The 13,120-nt window shown below is 41.6% G+C and overlaps 1 protein-coding gene across 2 annotated transcripts in view; it reads left to right on the top strand.

The window, feature by feature from the left end:
• LOC106587352 (AP-1 complex subunit gamma-1) overlaps window positions 1-13,120 on the top strand; it is a 33,763-nt gene extending 20,643 nt beyond the window's left edge. For both annotated transcript variants that reach the window (XM_082969497.1, XM_082969496.1), the window contains exons 6-22: window positions 124-200; window positions 1,414-1,509; window positions 1,602-1,682; window positions 1,774-1,928; window positions 2,035-2,148; window positions 2,321-2,461; window positions 3,051-3,105; window positions 3,376-3,498; window positions 3,754-3,843; window positions 3,951-4,075; window positions 4,202-4,306; window positions 5,245-5,386; window positions 6,038-6,164; window positions 6,471-6,566; window positions 7,289-7,443; window positions 7,629-7,727; window positions 7,863-13,120. In XM_082969497.1, coding sequence (XP_082825623.1) covers window positions 124-200; window positions 1,414-1,509; window positions 1,602-1,682; window positions 1,774-1,928; window positions 2,035-2,148; window positions 2,321-2,461; window positions 3,051-3,105; window positions 3,376-3,498; window positions 3,754-3,843; window positions 3,951-4,075; window positions 4,202-4,306; window positions 5,245-5,386; window positions 6,038-6,164; window positions 6,471-6,566; window positions 7,289-7,443; window positions 7,629-7,727; window positions 7,863-7,964 — 1,883 coding nt within the window. In that variant the 3' untranslated portion in view covers window positions 7,965-13,120. The remainder of the gene's footprint in view (window positions 1-123; window positions 201-1,413; window positions 1,510-1,601; window positions 1,683-1,773; window positions 1,929-2,034; window positions 2,149-2,320; window positions 2,462-3,050; window positions 3,106-3,375; window positions 3,499-3,753; window positions 3,844-3,950; window positions 4,076-4,201; window positions 4,307-5,244; window positions 5,387-6,037; window positions 6,165-6,470; window positions 6,567-7,288; window positions 7,444-7,628; window positions 7,728-7,862) is intronic.

Raw genomic sequence — 13,120 nt, 5'->3', positions numbered from 1 at the left:
CATTGACTCCCAGGGAATTGGCAAGGAAATTTGTGAAAATTTTGTGAACTACTACTGTTCATCAGGGATGCTGTTGTTTGTTGACCTTTTTTCAAACAACTAGTTTCTCTTTGTCTCCTTAAGGTGTTCTCCACACTTCTGTTGTCCTCCTCACTGAAATGTGTGAAAGAAGTCCTGACATGCTCTTACACTTCAGAAAGGTATGGCTAGCCACAATCTAATTAGTGAAATTACTGCTATCAAGAGTTTTTGGGTAACGGCGTAACACGTCATCATATCTTTAGGGAGTTAATTAAGCATTTGTCCTAAGCTCACTCTACATTTCATTCTCTCTTAGTACTCATTTTCCTTTCACTATGACTGTTTTGGATATACTTCAAACATATTTTGCCTTTTGAAACCTTGGATTACATTTTCCCTTAAGGTTTGCTCTACATTCAAAGTAGGCCTATGTCTCAGTCGTATCTCCTTGCCTTGCTTTTTTCCCTTGCTGTATCTCTAGTGGTTCTGTACCTCTTCCCTTAGCCATAACAACCTTGAGCCAGTCTCCCACCCCTCATGTTCATGATCAGAACATTACTTTGAGCTCTTTAAAAGTGAATCTTCCCTAACATCTACCTCATATTTTTTCTGTCATTTGTCTTTGTTACAATTCCTGCATTGTGTTAGAATGAGAAGGTAAGAGTACATTCTGGTTTCATAGCTGGTGCATGCTGTTACTATTAATCACACGGTCACTGTAGATGTAATCAAATCTGTGTTCCGTAAAGTACCTTTTTGTCTTTTTGATTTTTACTTTTACAGCGGTTATACGTTGGTGTTCTCTTTTGATATCATGACAGGATTTTTAAAAATGTTTCTTAGACATCCCTCACTATTGTCAATGTGTCATCATCAACCTAATGTGTAACTCATTTGATCACCATATGTTGAAAACAACATGATGGGTCTGTTTTCAATTGATCACCTCAGGTGTTTTCACTAGATACTGATGGTTTTATGTCTGTTAAAAGGGGGGTATGTGTCTGTATGCGTACAAATATATATTTCAGAAAAATATATTCGCATTGGTGCAAATTGTCTATGAATATTCTTGCCTAGCATTCCTGGTAAGAATTATGATTCGGGTTAAATTTCATCCAGATGTGATTGAATGTGACATCACAGTTCGATTAGCTTTTTAAAACCCAACATCCTAACTGAATGTTTTCATACAATCAATGCTGTCTTGATTACCATAACCCAGAAATGTAAGTTACATTGACAATTAAATCAAGAGAATGTAAAGAATAACTGCACATTCTACAAAATACTTTGTCAAGTTATTTCAGTAACAAGGTTGGACACCGATTCCTTAGAAATAAAGACCTTGACCCTTGATGGTACCCCTCCTCTCCTGTTGTTCTTTTGTAGTTGGTTCCACAGCTGGTGAGAATCCTGAAGAACCTGATCATGTCTGGTTACTCTCCTGAGCATGACGTGTCTGGCATCAGTGACCCCTTCCTGCAGGTGAGACCTTTGACCTTGTGTTTAGTTCCAATCATTTGATCTTCTGTAACATCAACTTGGCTAGGCCAGTCAGTGATGCCCCTTCATTGCAGGTGCGGATATTGAGACTATTGCGAATTCTGGGCAGGAGTGATGATGACTCAAGTGAAGCAATGAATGACATTCTTGCACAGGTGAGAATATAGGTTAATCAATAGTACTCGAGGCTTACTGCCCTAGAGATATGGCCTTACAATCAGACTAACGGTTTCTTCGCACTTGTAGGTGGCAACCAACACTGAGACCAGTAAAAATGTAGGCAATGCAATCCTCTACGAGACAGTACTGACCATAATGGACATCAAATCAGAAAGTGGATTGAGGGTGTTGGCCATCAACATACTGGGACGCTTCCTTCTCAACAATGACAAAAATATTAGGTAAGTAACACCCTTGCAGAACTAATTAATTGAATGATCTGAACATAGGTCATCAAAGTCTGAGGTAATATAACACTTTTATGGTGTATTTTTGTTCACCCTCAAGATATGTGGCACTGACGTCCCTACTGAAGACTGTACAGACGGACCACAATGCAGTGCAGAGGCATCGGAGCACCATTGTGGACTGTCTAAAAGACCTGGATGTGTCCATCAAGAGGTGAGACCTACACCTAAATGAGGAGAACATGAGTGACATACAGTATAGACATTAGTACATAACACACTAGTACAACACACTGCTAGTCACTGTACATAAATTTCTCCACAAAATAAGGGTCAGAAGATGTAGAGATTTCCTTGTCTTATCGTCCTCCCATTTTCCTCTCTAGGCGTGCGATGGAGCTGAGCTTCGCCCTGGTGAATGGGAACAACATCCGAGGCATGATGAAGGAGCTGCTCTACTTCCTGGACTCCTGTGACCCAGAATTCAAAGCGGACTGTGCGTCCGGGGTCTTCCTGGCTGCAGAGAAGTAAGGCTCGGGTGTGGTCCAGTTAGAGCTGGAAGATCCGTAGAGATCAGTCTTTGCCAATCAGAAGGCTCTTGCTAGTTCCATAGCAACATTAAGCAGTTGCACCATGTGAAACCGTTCTCAACATTATCCCGTGGCTTGTAGGTCTTTACCACCTCATTTTGTTTGTATTGGCCGTTGCTCAGCAGTTGTAGTAGCGGTTCGAGAGGTAATAGAAGGATTAGTAGTGATTGCATGAGAGGCCATGGCAGCAGTCATTTTTGCATGTTGGCTGTTCACACAGATCCTGACTGAATGCCTCAGTTTCCTTGCATTAGGAATGTAGACTTAGAGAATAGATTACAGTCAGTGGCCTCAAGCACCTCCAATGATTAACTATTGTTTCTGCATCCTCCGGTTAATGTGTGTGGCTTACTTACTAAAATGCTGTGTGATGAAAAAATGAGTGATCCATCGTCAGAGCATGACATTGTTGATACCATATATTTTCTGACAGCATAAACCTCAGTCCAACTTTTTTCAGTTCATGGTTATATGATCCTCCGCTCAGTGTAATGCAGAGGTGACTGATGCGTGTTCTGTTTCACAGGTATGCGCCTTCAAAAAGATGGCACATTGACACCATCATGAGAGTCCTGACAACGGTATATGTATAATTTCATCAAATACCTTTCTCTGCACAGATGATGGTAACATAAATAATTATGCTTGACTGTTGAGTGATGAATCCTTGAGTGATCCATCGACTGAACTGCAAATGATGATCTCATCATATCTGACAACAGCCGCTTTTTACCGTCTTAGACACGGTCTAGTCTTGAAAGTGTTTTTGTCGCTGACCCTATACAAAATTATCATCTGCCTCATTGTCCATTTTGAGATGTTTATTTTTAACAACACCTGTTTGTGTCCAGGCGGGGAGCTATGTCCGAGACGACTCTGTCCCCAACCTCATCCAGCTCATCACCAACAGTGTGGAGATGCATGCCTACACGGTGCAGAGACTCTACAAAGCTCTGCTGGATGACATCTCACAGGTCCGAGACATCTCTGGTCACACACACGTCATACACACCCCTTGTATGATAAGGGGAAAATACACACTAAAACAGCCCAGTAACCAGACAAATAAGTGGAACCTGACAATGAATATGTTGATTGAAACGTTATTGGATCACTAAAGATCACATTTGGAAGTAGCAAACAGTGTGCGGATGTTTCCCTTCCTCTCTGAGGAGGACTGGTTACAGTGAATCTGATCTTTCTGAAGTATAAGCGTTTCTCTCCCATAGCAACCACTGGTCCAGGTGTCATCCTGGTGTATAGGGGAGTATGGAGACCTGCTGGTATCTGGACAGTGTGAGGAGGAGGAGCCCATCCAGGTAGACCTCCTGAAGCACTCAATCACCTCAACTATTTCATCTAGAATGTTACACACAACATGTCTACGTGCACTGCCGACCTCAAGTTGAAGTGTATATATTTTCAGGTGACAGAGGATGAAGTCCTGGATGTTTTGGAAGGTCTTCTTGTGTCCAACTTGTCCACCCCTGTAACCCGTGGTTACTCCCTCACTGCCATCATGAAGCTGTCTACTCGCTTCAGCAGTGTCAAGTAAGTCCATCTGTGTTGAGCAGAGAGAATATCCAACAGGTTATGATGATTTTTTCCCCCCCTTAGCTCTGAAATGAATGGCAGGACGCACACTCAAGGTTAACATTTTTGTCTTAAAATCTCCAGCCGAATCAAGAAGGTGGTGTCAATATACGGCAGTAGCATCGACGTGGAGCTGCAACAGAGAGCTGTGGAGTACAATGCACTTTTCAAGAAATATGATCACATGAGGTGAGTATGCTCCAAAATGTATTTCCATTCATTACAAGCACTTTTCTGTAGAAATGATTGGTGCTTCCCCTTGTTTACCGTAATTTCCGGACTATTGAGCGCACCTGAATATAAGCCGCACCCACTGAATAAAAAAAAAAAAGTATTATTTTGAACATAAATAAGCCGCACATGTCTATAAGCCGCAGGTGCCTACCGGTACATTGAAACAAATTAACTTTACACAGGCTTTAACGAAACACGGCTTGTAACAAAAATAAATAGGCTTTAACGAAACACGGCTTGTAACAAAAATAAATAGGCTTTAACGAAACACGGCTTGTAACAAAAATAAATAGGCTTTAACGAAACACGGCTTGTAACAAAAATAAATAGGCTTTAACGAAACACGGCTTGTAACAAAAATAAATAGGCTTTAACGAAACATGGCTTGTAACAAAAATAAATAGGCTTTAACGAAACACGACTTGTAACAAAAAATAAAAATTAGCAGTAAACAGTAGCCTACCAAGAAAGTCATTGGTCACTATCTTCCTCCTCCTGTGCACTGAAACCACTGAAGTCATCTCCTTTGGTGTCGGAGTTGAATAGCCTCAGAATTGCTTCATCTGATATTGGATCGTTTTCATTGTCGCTCTCGTCACTTTCATCCGGAGGCAAATCCCCCGCTGAGCCCTCTTCAACACGCAGCAGTCCAGCCTTTCGAAACCCGTTGATGATAGTGGATGTTTTGACAATGCTCCACGCTGTCAGGACCCACAAATTTGAAAGCGGGGAAAATCCATATATTAGCCGCGTCATTGTTTAAGCCGCGAGGTTCAAAGCGTGGGAAAAAAGTTGCGGTTTATAGTCCGGAATGTACAGTAGTTCCCATTAAGTCAAGGAAATGTACCTATTTCCTCCCCCCCCCCCCCATCTCATTCTCTTCCTCTCTAAAGGCCTGCCTTACTGGAGCGAATGCCCATCATGGAGAAAACGGCCTCCAATGGCCCTACAGAGATCGTGCAGACCAATGGGGAGACAGAGCCCTCGGTGCCTGACACAAAACACCCGCCCCTAGTCACCCAGCCAGCCAACCAGGTGAGGGCAAGGTCACGGTCACATGACATATCTGTACTAACCATTGCTGGGAGGTTTTCTGTCACAGACGATGTGTAGCTGAATCAGTGGATCAACATCTGATTCAATCCGTATCACTGAAGTTCAGCGTTATACGCAAATGAAATGTTAAGGTCATTTCTGTTTGAGCTGACATATGTAGCAGCTTTTACCATGAATGCGGTCTTTGCTGATGCGGGAATGTTTAAAAAAAAAAATGCAGATTGCGCTGTAGCGCAGATCTTTAGCGATACGGATTGAATCGAGCCCTTAAACTCTTTATGTGGTGAAAGTCCACAAATCAGAGTAAGTCTGCTAATGCTTTTACAAACTGGTCAAACAAGGACCCCTGCTGATAGGAAAATTTAACTGTGCTGGGCATGTCAATCTATAGATTAATATATAAAGTAGTCTACATTTTCCTTTTTTGAGTTACAAAATATTTTACCATCATGTTCTAAAACAAAGCATAAATGAGATGTTATTCAGAGCTGTTGTTTTGTCCAAATCCTCTCTGTTTTACAGGTTTAATCTACAAATCCTCCCTGTATTACAGGTTTCATCTACAAATATGCCTTGTATTACAGGTTCAATCTACATGTGCTTTATGATTTAGTTTCTCTTCTGTTTCAGGCTAATGACTTGTTAGACCTGCTGGGAGGTAATGATGTGGTGCCTGTGATCCAAACCACCCTGCCCACCAAGCCTGCCTCGGCTGGAGGAGAGCTGCTCGACCTACTGGGGGACCTCTCACTGTCTGGTAGGACCACAGTCTCTCTCTCTCTCTCTCCTTCTCTTTCTCTCCAGCCCAAAGCACAGGTGGACCAACTGTGGTCATTGGTTAGGGCAACTTGATTGGTTTCTTCTTTTCTCTTTCACCTATTCTCTCTGTCACCCTCCCTGTACCTTCCTTCATAAAGTAACCACACTAGTCACTCCACATCCTGCTTGACTTGGACAGGAATCAACTTGTCTTGTGAACTATCACCAGTGGTATCACTGTTATGTCTGTGTGTGGTTCCCTGTATCCTGTTGGAACCCCCTGTGTTGTTGTCCGCCTCCCTAGGTGGTCCAGCTCCTGCCCCCTCTGTGCCCATCTCCCAGCCCCCCTTCCTCCTGGACGGCCTCTCCTCACAGCCCCTGTTTAATGATATTTCAGCAGGTGAGAGCTAGCGCTCATCAGGGAAGCTTTAAAATGTGTCATTTGATCCAAACCCCTCTCCCACCATGTTTATTTTTTTATTTGATTTATTATTTTACTAGGCAAGTCAGTTAAGAACAAATTCTTATTTACAATGACGGCCTAGCAAAAGGCCTCCTGCAGGGACGAGGGGGCTTGGGATTTAAAGAAATTATATTTATAATATTAACATAAGACAAAACAAACATCACAAGAGAGACAACATCACATGACAACACAGCATGGTAGCAACACAACATGGTTGCAGCCTAAATCATGGTACAAACATTATTGGGCACAGTCAACAGCACATTGGTCAAGAAGGTAGAGACAACAATACATCACACAAAGCAGCCAAAACTGTCAGTAAGAGTGTCCATGATTGAGTATTTGAATGAAGAGATTGAGATAAAACTGTCCAGTTTGAGTGTTTGTTGCAGCTCTTTCCAGTCGCTAGCTGCAGCGAACTGAAAAGAGGAGCGACCCAGGGATGTGTGTACTTTGGGGACCTTTAACAGAATGTGACTGGCAGAACGGGTGTTGTATGTGGAGGATGAGGGCTGCAAGAAGAGTACTCTCTGTCCCTATGTATCCCTTTCAAAACAATGCAAGCTTACACAAGTTCATACAATATTTTTGGGGGGTTATGTTTGGTACTACTTTTTCACTCTGAATTGTATTGACTTGTGCGTTCATGTCTTTAGCTATTCCCCCCATGACAGCATATAGCAAGAATGGCCTGAAAATAGAGTTCACCTTTGAGAGGGCCAACCCGAACATAGCAGTCATCACTATCCACGCCACCAACACCACCGAGGCTGACATGACAGAGTTTGTTTTCCAGGCTGCAGTACCAAAGGTGAGCCATGACTTGACAGTCACATTTGTGTAACTATGTAATGTTAAGAAATATATGTGTGGTTCTATGATTGACCTCTGTAGCAATGTACAGCTTAGTGAAAGTTGGGAATATGCAGGCGTATGTCCTACGAAGCAGACTTGGCAGGAGCAGTCTTTTACGCTCTCTGTGTCCCTCTCCTTCAGACATTCCAGCTGCAGCTCTTGTCCCCTAGCAGTAATATTGTCCCAGCACTCAACCAGGGAAGTGTCACACAGGTCATCAGAGTTCTCAACCCACAGAAGGTAAGAGATGTTCCTGTTTGTCCTGATCTATGGGTGCTATCAGAGGAATTTAGTGCAGAGGGCTCCTATAGAGTTCAGCTCTACATTGAGTAGTTCATATTGCTTTAATAAACACGTCTTTCTCATGATTTACAGCAACAACTCCGCATGAGGGTCAAGCTGACGTACACCCACAAAGGCTCACCTGTCCAAGACCTGGCCGAGGTCAACAACTTCCCTCCTCAGTCCTGGCAATGATGACCGTACCCTCTCACTCTTAAAGACCCCGCCAAGGGAACTATGGGAAAGATTCTCCCCTCCCCCCTTTACCCCGACTGATCCCCCTGTGACATCACTGCAGACTGCTGCCCTGGGGTTGCATGGGAAGCAGTGGAATGTTTAACACACACAAAAAAGATGGTATGAAGACCATGATGACCGCAACAACGACGGCAACGACGATAGACATCACCAGAAATATGTGAAAACATATTAATTTACTAATCCTTCTTTTCCTTGATTGGTTTCACCTCAATCTGTCTGCTTTGCAGTTGCCACTATTTCCATCTCCTTGCCCTCTCAATGCACGTCCGCCCACATTGCACTCTCTGTGGTACGCCCACCCCTCTAAGCCACCATAGAAAATAGCTGTTGGCTATGAGCACTTGTTTAAGCGGTCTTTTGTTTCATGTTTTACAGGAATTTAACATGGGTATTTTTTTTCTTCCTATTTTCAAGCCTGAATGAGATGCAACTTAATTAACTCTATGAAATTTGCACACTGTCCATTCACCACTTTCCCAATTGGGTTTGGAAACTTGGAGTACTTTGGCTCTCAGTATTTAATCTAGTTTGGTCTCCAAAGTGACTATAACACATTCTGTTATAAAGATCTCCAGCTCTATGCTTCAAATGCAAGTTCTTCGGTTGCAATACAAAGGTTCATCTCTCGTGGACAGATTCTGGGTGTAAACCGAAAAATCTGTCAGGATGGGATGCGTAGGATCAGTTTTCGTCACTGATTATTTGGATGTATCAGGATTGGCCGAAGTGCTTAAACTTCGACTGCTTCGCTTGTGTGGGGAAATTGGTGGAAGTGGGGGGGCTTTAGCTAAGAGTTTCCTTTTGCGAGGGAAGAGACTTCGCAAACCGGAACTCACAATTTCTAATACGTATGGACCCACAACTACATCACGCAGCTGACCAAATTACGGGAGATTCTAGTTCTGGGTTAACTGAGATTATAAAAATATTCACATTGACTTTTTCCCTCTTTAACATCCATTAACTTTGGCAGCAGAAAGGTTTTAAAGACCCAGAGCACTCATTAAGTTTTGGGGAAACTTAATTTGACCCTCCATCCTGTTAAAAGGCAAAAGATGTGTGAAGTCGTTTTGAATTCCATCAGTTTTCTCTGAAGTCAGTTTGAGAGTTGTTTGAATCCCATTCACCTTGGTTGGCCAGAGAGGCCTTTCAGCAGGGTTAAGATATACTGTAAATGGATAAAGTGCATATTTCGAAGGCTGGAGTGTTTGTTTGTTTGTCATGGGCTGGTAAACACACAGTATAGTTCCATTTTCTTTAGTTTGGTCAGCAGTTCGGTAGCCATAGTACGCCGCTATCTTGAAAAGGTATTTTCTGAGGTGGAATCTAGAGGATGGACATTTCTGCTTTGTTTGACTGCCCTGTATAGCACCGTTTCCCCCACATAGATGGGCACTATTTACAGTTTATTCAAGCCATGTTGTTAAATTCAACAGTTAATTGCTTAGATCAAGCTGAGGTTATTGAAGCAATATGGATATTGTATATCAGTGCGGGTCTAAGACACATCTTAGTTATAGGCAAATCCTTAAACAGAGATTCATTGAATATTAACTTTGTAAGTATTGAATCTTCCACGCATCTGAACAAACAGCCTGAAATGTAAGATTCACAGCTTTGGGGCGTCAAAACATCTGTCTCTTTTTAGACTATTAACCTGGCTGGACATAGCCAGCCTAGAGACGACACGTACGTACATGTACATTAAGTCTATTTTGAATGTAGTTATATGCACTGAATGCTTTTCCTTTGCAGTCTTTTTCTGTGGCTGTCCTCTTTGAGGGCGCTGGCCATTTTGTTGGCACTATTTTTGTGGTAGTATGATTTTGTTATTTTTGCAGTGATTTGACTTTAACATTATTGTCTATCAAAATGATGTGCCTTTTGACAACTAGATGGGAAGTCCCTGAACTGGTCTCATCTGATCTGTGTGAAGAGGGTTTGTGTGTCAGGGAGTGCTTATTGTGGGTAATATCCTGACTAGAGAGCAGGCAAGACGGACAGGCTGGATGGAAGGAAGGAGTCCAAGAAGAATGTGACCTTTTTATTTTAGAGACATCTCACTCTCTGATTTTCTGGCATTTAGAGTGGAAATGATGTAGTCGGATATCAGTGTAGCTTGGTGTGATTCCTTGGCTGTCATACTTCTCCAAATCAGAATCCCGACCTAGCTGTCGGAAACATTAACCTGAATACCTCACAATGTTTTCTCTTCCTGTTAACTATCAACAGTACCTGGATAGCTGTATTTAGTCTTATGTATGATCTGCAATCAAGTGGGCACCTGTCGGGCATCTCATTACTAACACGCTTAGCTGCCCCATGATGCTGTATGTGTTCAGACCTTCAGATGTTCAATCGCACTATATGCTTATTGATATTCACTATGCTACACTATCAAACTTTTGTGACCAAATCGGAGATGCTATTAGCTTTGGAAATAAGCTTTGGAAATATTTTTGAGCAATGATGTGTATATGGAGAAAATGATTTCATTCTTAACTTTTTTTTTCTGTTTTTGACAATGCTATATTGGCTTTTTCTGTATATATTGAGGGCTTTTAATATTGTCAAATATCCTTTCTTTCATCCCTTTTTTTTTTAGATATCAACCATTTTCTAAGACTTCCAATTACTCAGTGTATATTGTCTGAATAGATCTTAATCAACAATATGATCTGAAGGAAAGACTTCCCTATTTCATCAGTCATCGCAAAATATGTATAATCAGCTGCCTGTACATTGTATATTATTGTAAAACGAAACGACAAAAGATGATCAAATTAAATAAAACCCCATTTGAAGACTTATACAGATTAGCTAAGGACTATAATTGTATACATGTATGTAAAAAAGAATCATCTTGAAACGATGCAAATGAGCTGCGTTCTCTTCATATTCTTGAAGTTTGGACGTATCTTCTATTTTCTGATGATTTAGTGGGTGAGTAGGCTGCTGTTGATTTCTTATAGATGTCCTCTTAAGGTTTGGTTGGGGAGAACTGGTGTTGTCTGTCAGTGAGGTACTGTACTACTGAGAGGTCTGAGCTGAGCACAGTGCTGCACAGTGACCGAGGTGGCACCTTGTCGGTATTCGTGGTCCTCAGAAAGGCCTAATCTGTTTTCATATGCTCCTTAAGAGGAGTAGGCCTCTTGCTAAGATGCTGTAATGCCTCCCTTGGTCTGTAATGTGCTTTATTGTTTTTTTCTATCCCAGAAAAAGTAATTGGAGAAAATGTATGTTGTCAGACATGCAAGCTAATTAATGGACGGATGACCTACCTACAGTGCACATGGTCCTTCTAAGAGAGTGATTCTCATTGTTGGGCCCCTTTTTTTACGTCTCCTATTCACAGGTCATTCTATGTGTTTTTCTCCGGTCCTATAGATTCTCTCCCCATTCATCTGGCATCTCACCTCCCCACGTTAATTGTATTGGATTTCAGAGACATGATAATGGGCCCAGAGTTTCTCTGAAGTGTTGAGGTCTTTTTTTTCTCTTTTTTTTTTTACCCTTATGATGCTGTTGCACATACCTTTATTGTAAGGTGGAGATTGAATATCCTGAGTATTATCAGGCTATGAGAGGTTTAATCTGTGTGTGGTGTATATGATTCATTAAGTAGTTAAGTGCTTGTCCTCTCTTGGGGTTGACAGATACAAGGTGCTCTTGGCTGCCTGTCATCATCCACTCTATTACTGAGTCTGGTCATCGCTCCTGATTACTGCATTAAGGAACCCGTCTTGTGGACTGGTTTGTAGAGAGAGCAGAGAATAGGCCTGGTTCTGTTACAGGGAACCGGCCAGCGGGGTAGATGTGTTTAGGCTCTCTAAGATGAAATATGATCCTTTCTATTTATTGAAATCCAATTCAAAAATCAGGACTGAAGTGTGAGGCTGATCTCTCTGCTGTGTCTATGGCCTTTTGGTGTCTACATTTTTTTCAGAAGACCTGTGATCTTAATGCAGTGCTGCTTAACCTGTCATTGTGATATGACAACTAAAACACTGAGCTGAAGCTGCATGTTAGCTGTGCTGTGAGCTCATTTCCACAAGGGGGAGCTGGTCAAGATAGAAGGCAATAGGGAAGGGAAAGACATCTCATACTTGTACCTTGTCTTGAATGTTTTGTTTTTATCGGTTCGATTCCGTCAGCATGACCCTCTGTCAATCATGTTTGACCAGTTAACACTTTTAAGGATACAGTGCCGTGCCCCCATATTGTTTTAAATGAGAAATGCTTATGAACTTGAAATCCCATTGGTTTGTACACTGCATCTTAAAAAGGACATTTGTAATGGAAAGAACCCCTCAGAGGTCTGAGCAGCTTTTGAAGCGTTTTGTTTGTGTAATCAGCCAGTATACGTGTGTGTGTAAATATCTCTGAGAGTGTGTTGGCATGTCTTGCTACAGTCACCTGGTAGGACATGAAATTGGCTGCAATGATTTCAATTCACAACTTCTGAGCTGCATGTGAGAACCAATGTAAATAGTGTCATTTCTACTCTTTACGTAATCCTCTTTTTGAAATGCAAGAAAAGTTCAAATTTTTCAACAAATTCAACACACCACCTTGTTGGATTGTACATTTGAAAATGTAGATTTTTTTTTGTTGTTGTTGTGGAAGTGGTTAAAAGTGCACACCACTCATTCGGATGTAATTGTTTTTTACTTCTATATTTAGCCAGGTGAATTCTGTGTGTAAAGGGGTTTGAAGGCGCATTTGACTTTAGCCACTATTATCCCTTTCCCTGTGAAATCATAAAGCGTCCATTGTACTTTTGAAAGAGAATCTGTATATGTAACCCTCAGATTTATCCCGACTATACAACAACATATCTGATTTGAGAAGGGGAGGAAAAAAACATTTTTTGAAATTCACTTTTCCAGACAGGTTTAACATTTTGAACTGAAACGGAGTCCCATGTCTTCAAGGTGGGTGTGAATGGACTGAAAATATGAATAATGATGTTGATGATTAAACCTGAGAGGCTGTAAACTACATGGGATATTTTAGACTTATGCTGTGTATTATTGTCTTTGGGTTGGAGGAAATGATGATCAAGAGTATAAATAAAAAGTCAAACAAAA

Source organism: Salmo salar, chromosome 26, assembly GCF_965601325.2.
Source record: "Salmo salar chromosome 26, fSalSal1, whole genome shotgun sequence".
NCBI classification, from domain to species: Eukaryota; Metazoa; Chordata; class Actinopteri; order Salmoniformes; family Salmonidae; genus Salmo; species Salmo salar.
Note: the sequence above shows the minus strand (reverse complement) of the source record. Positions and strands in the feature narration are given on the sequence as shown.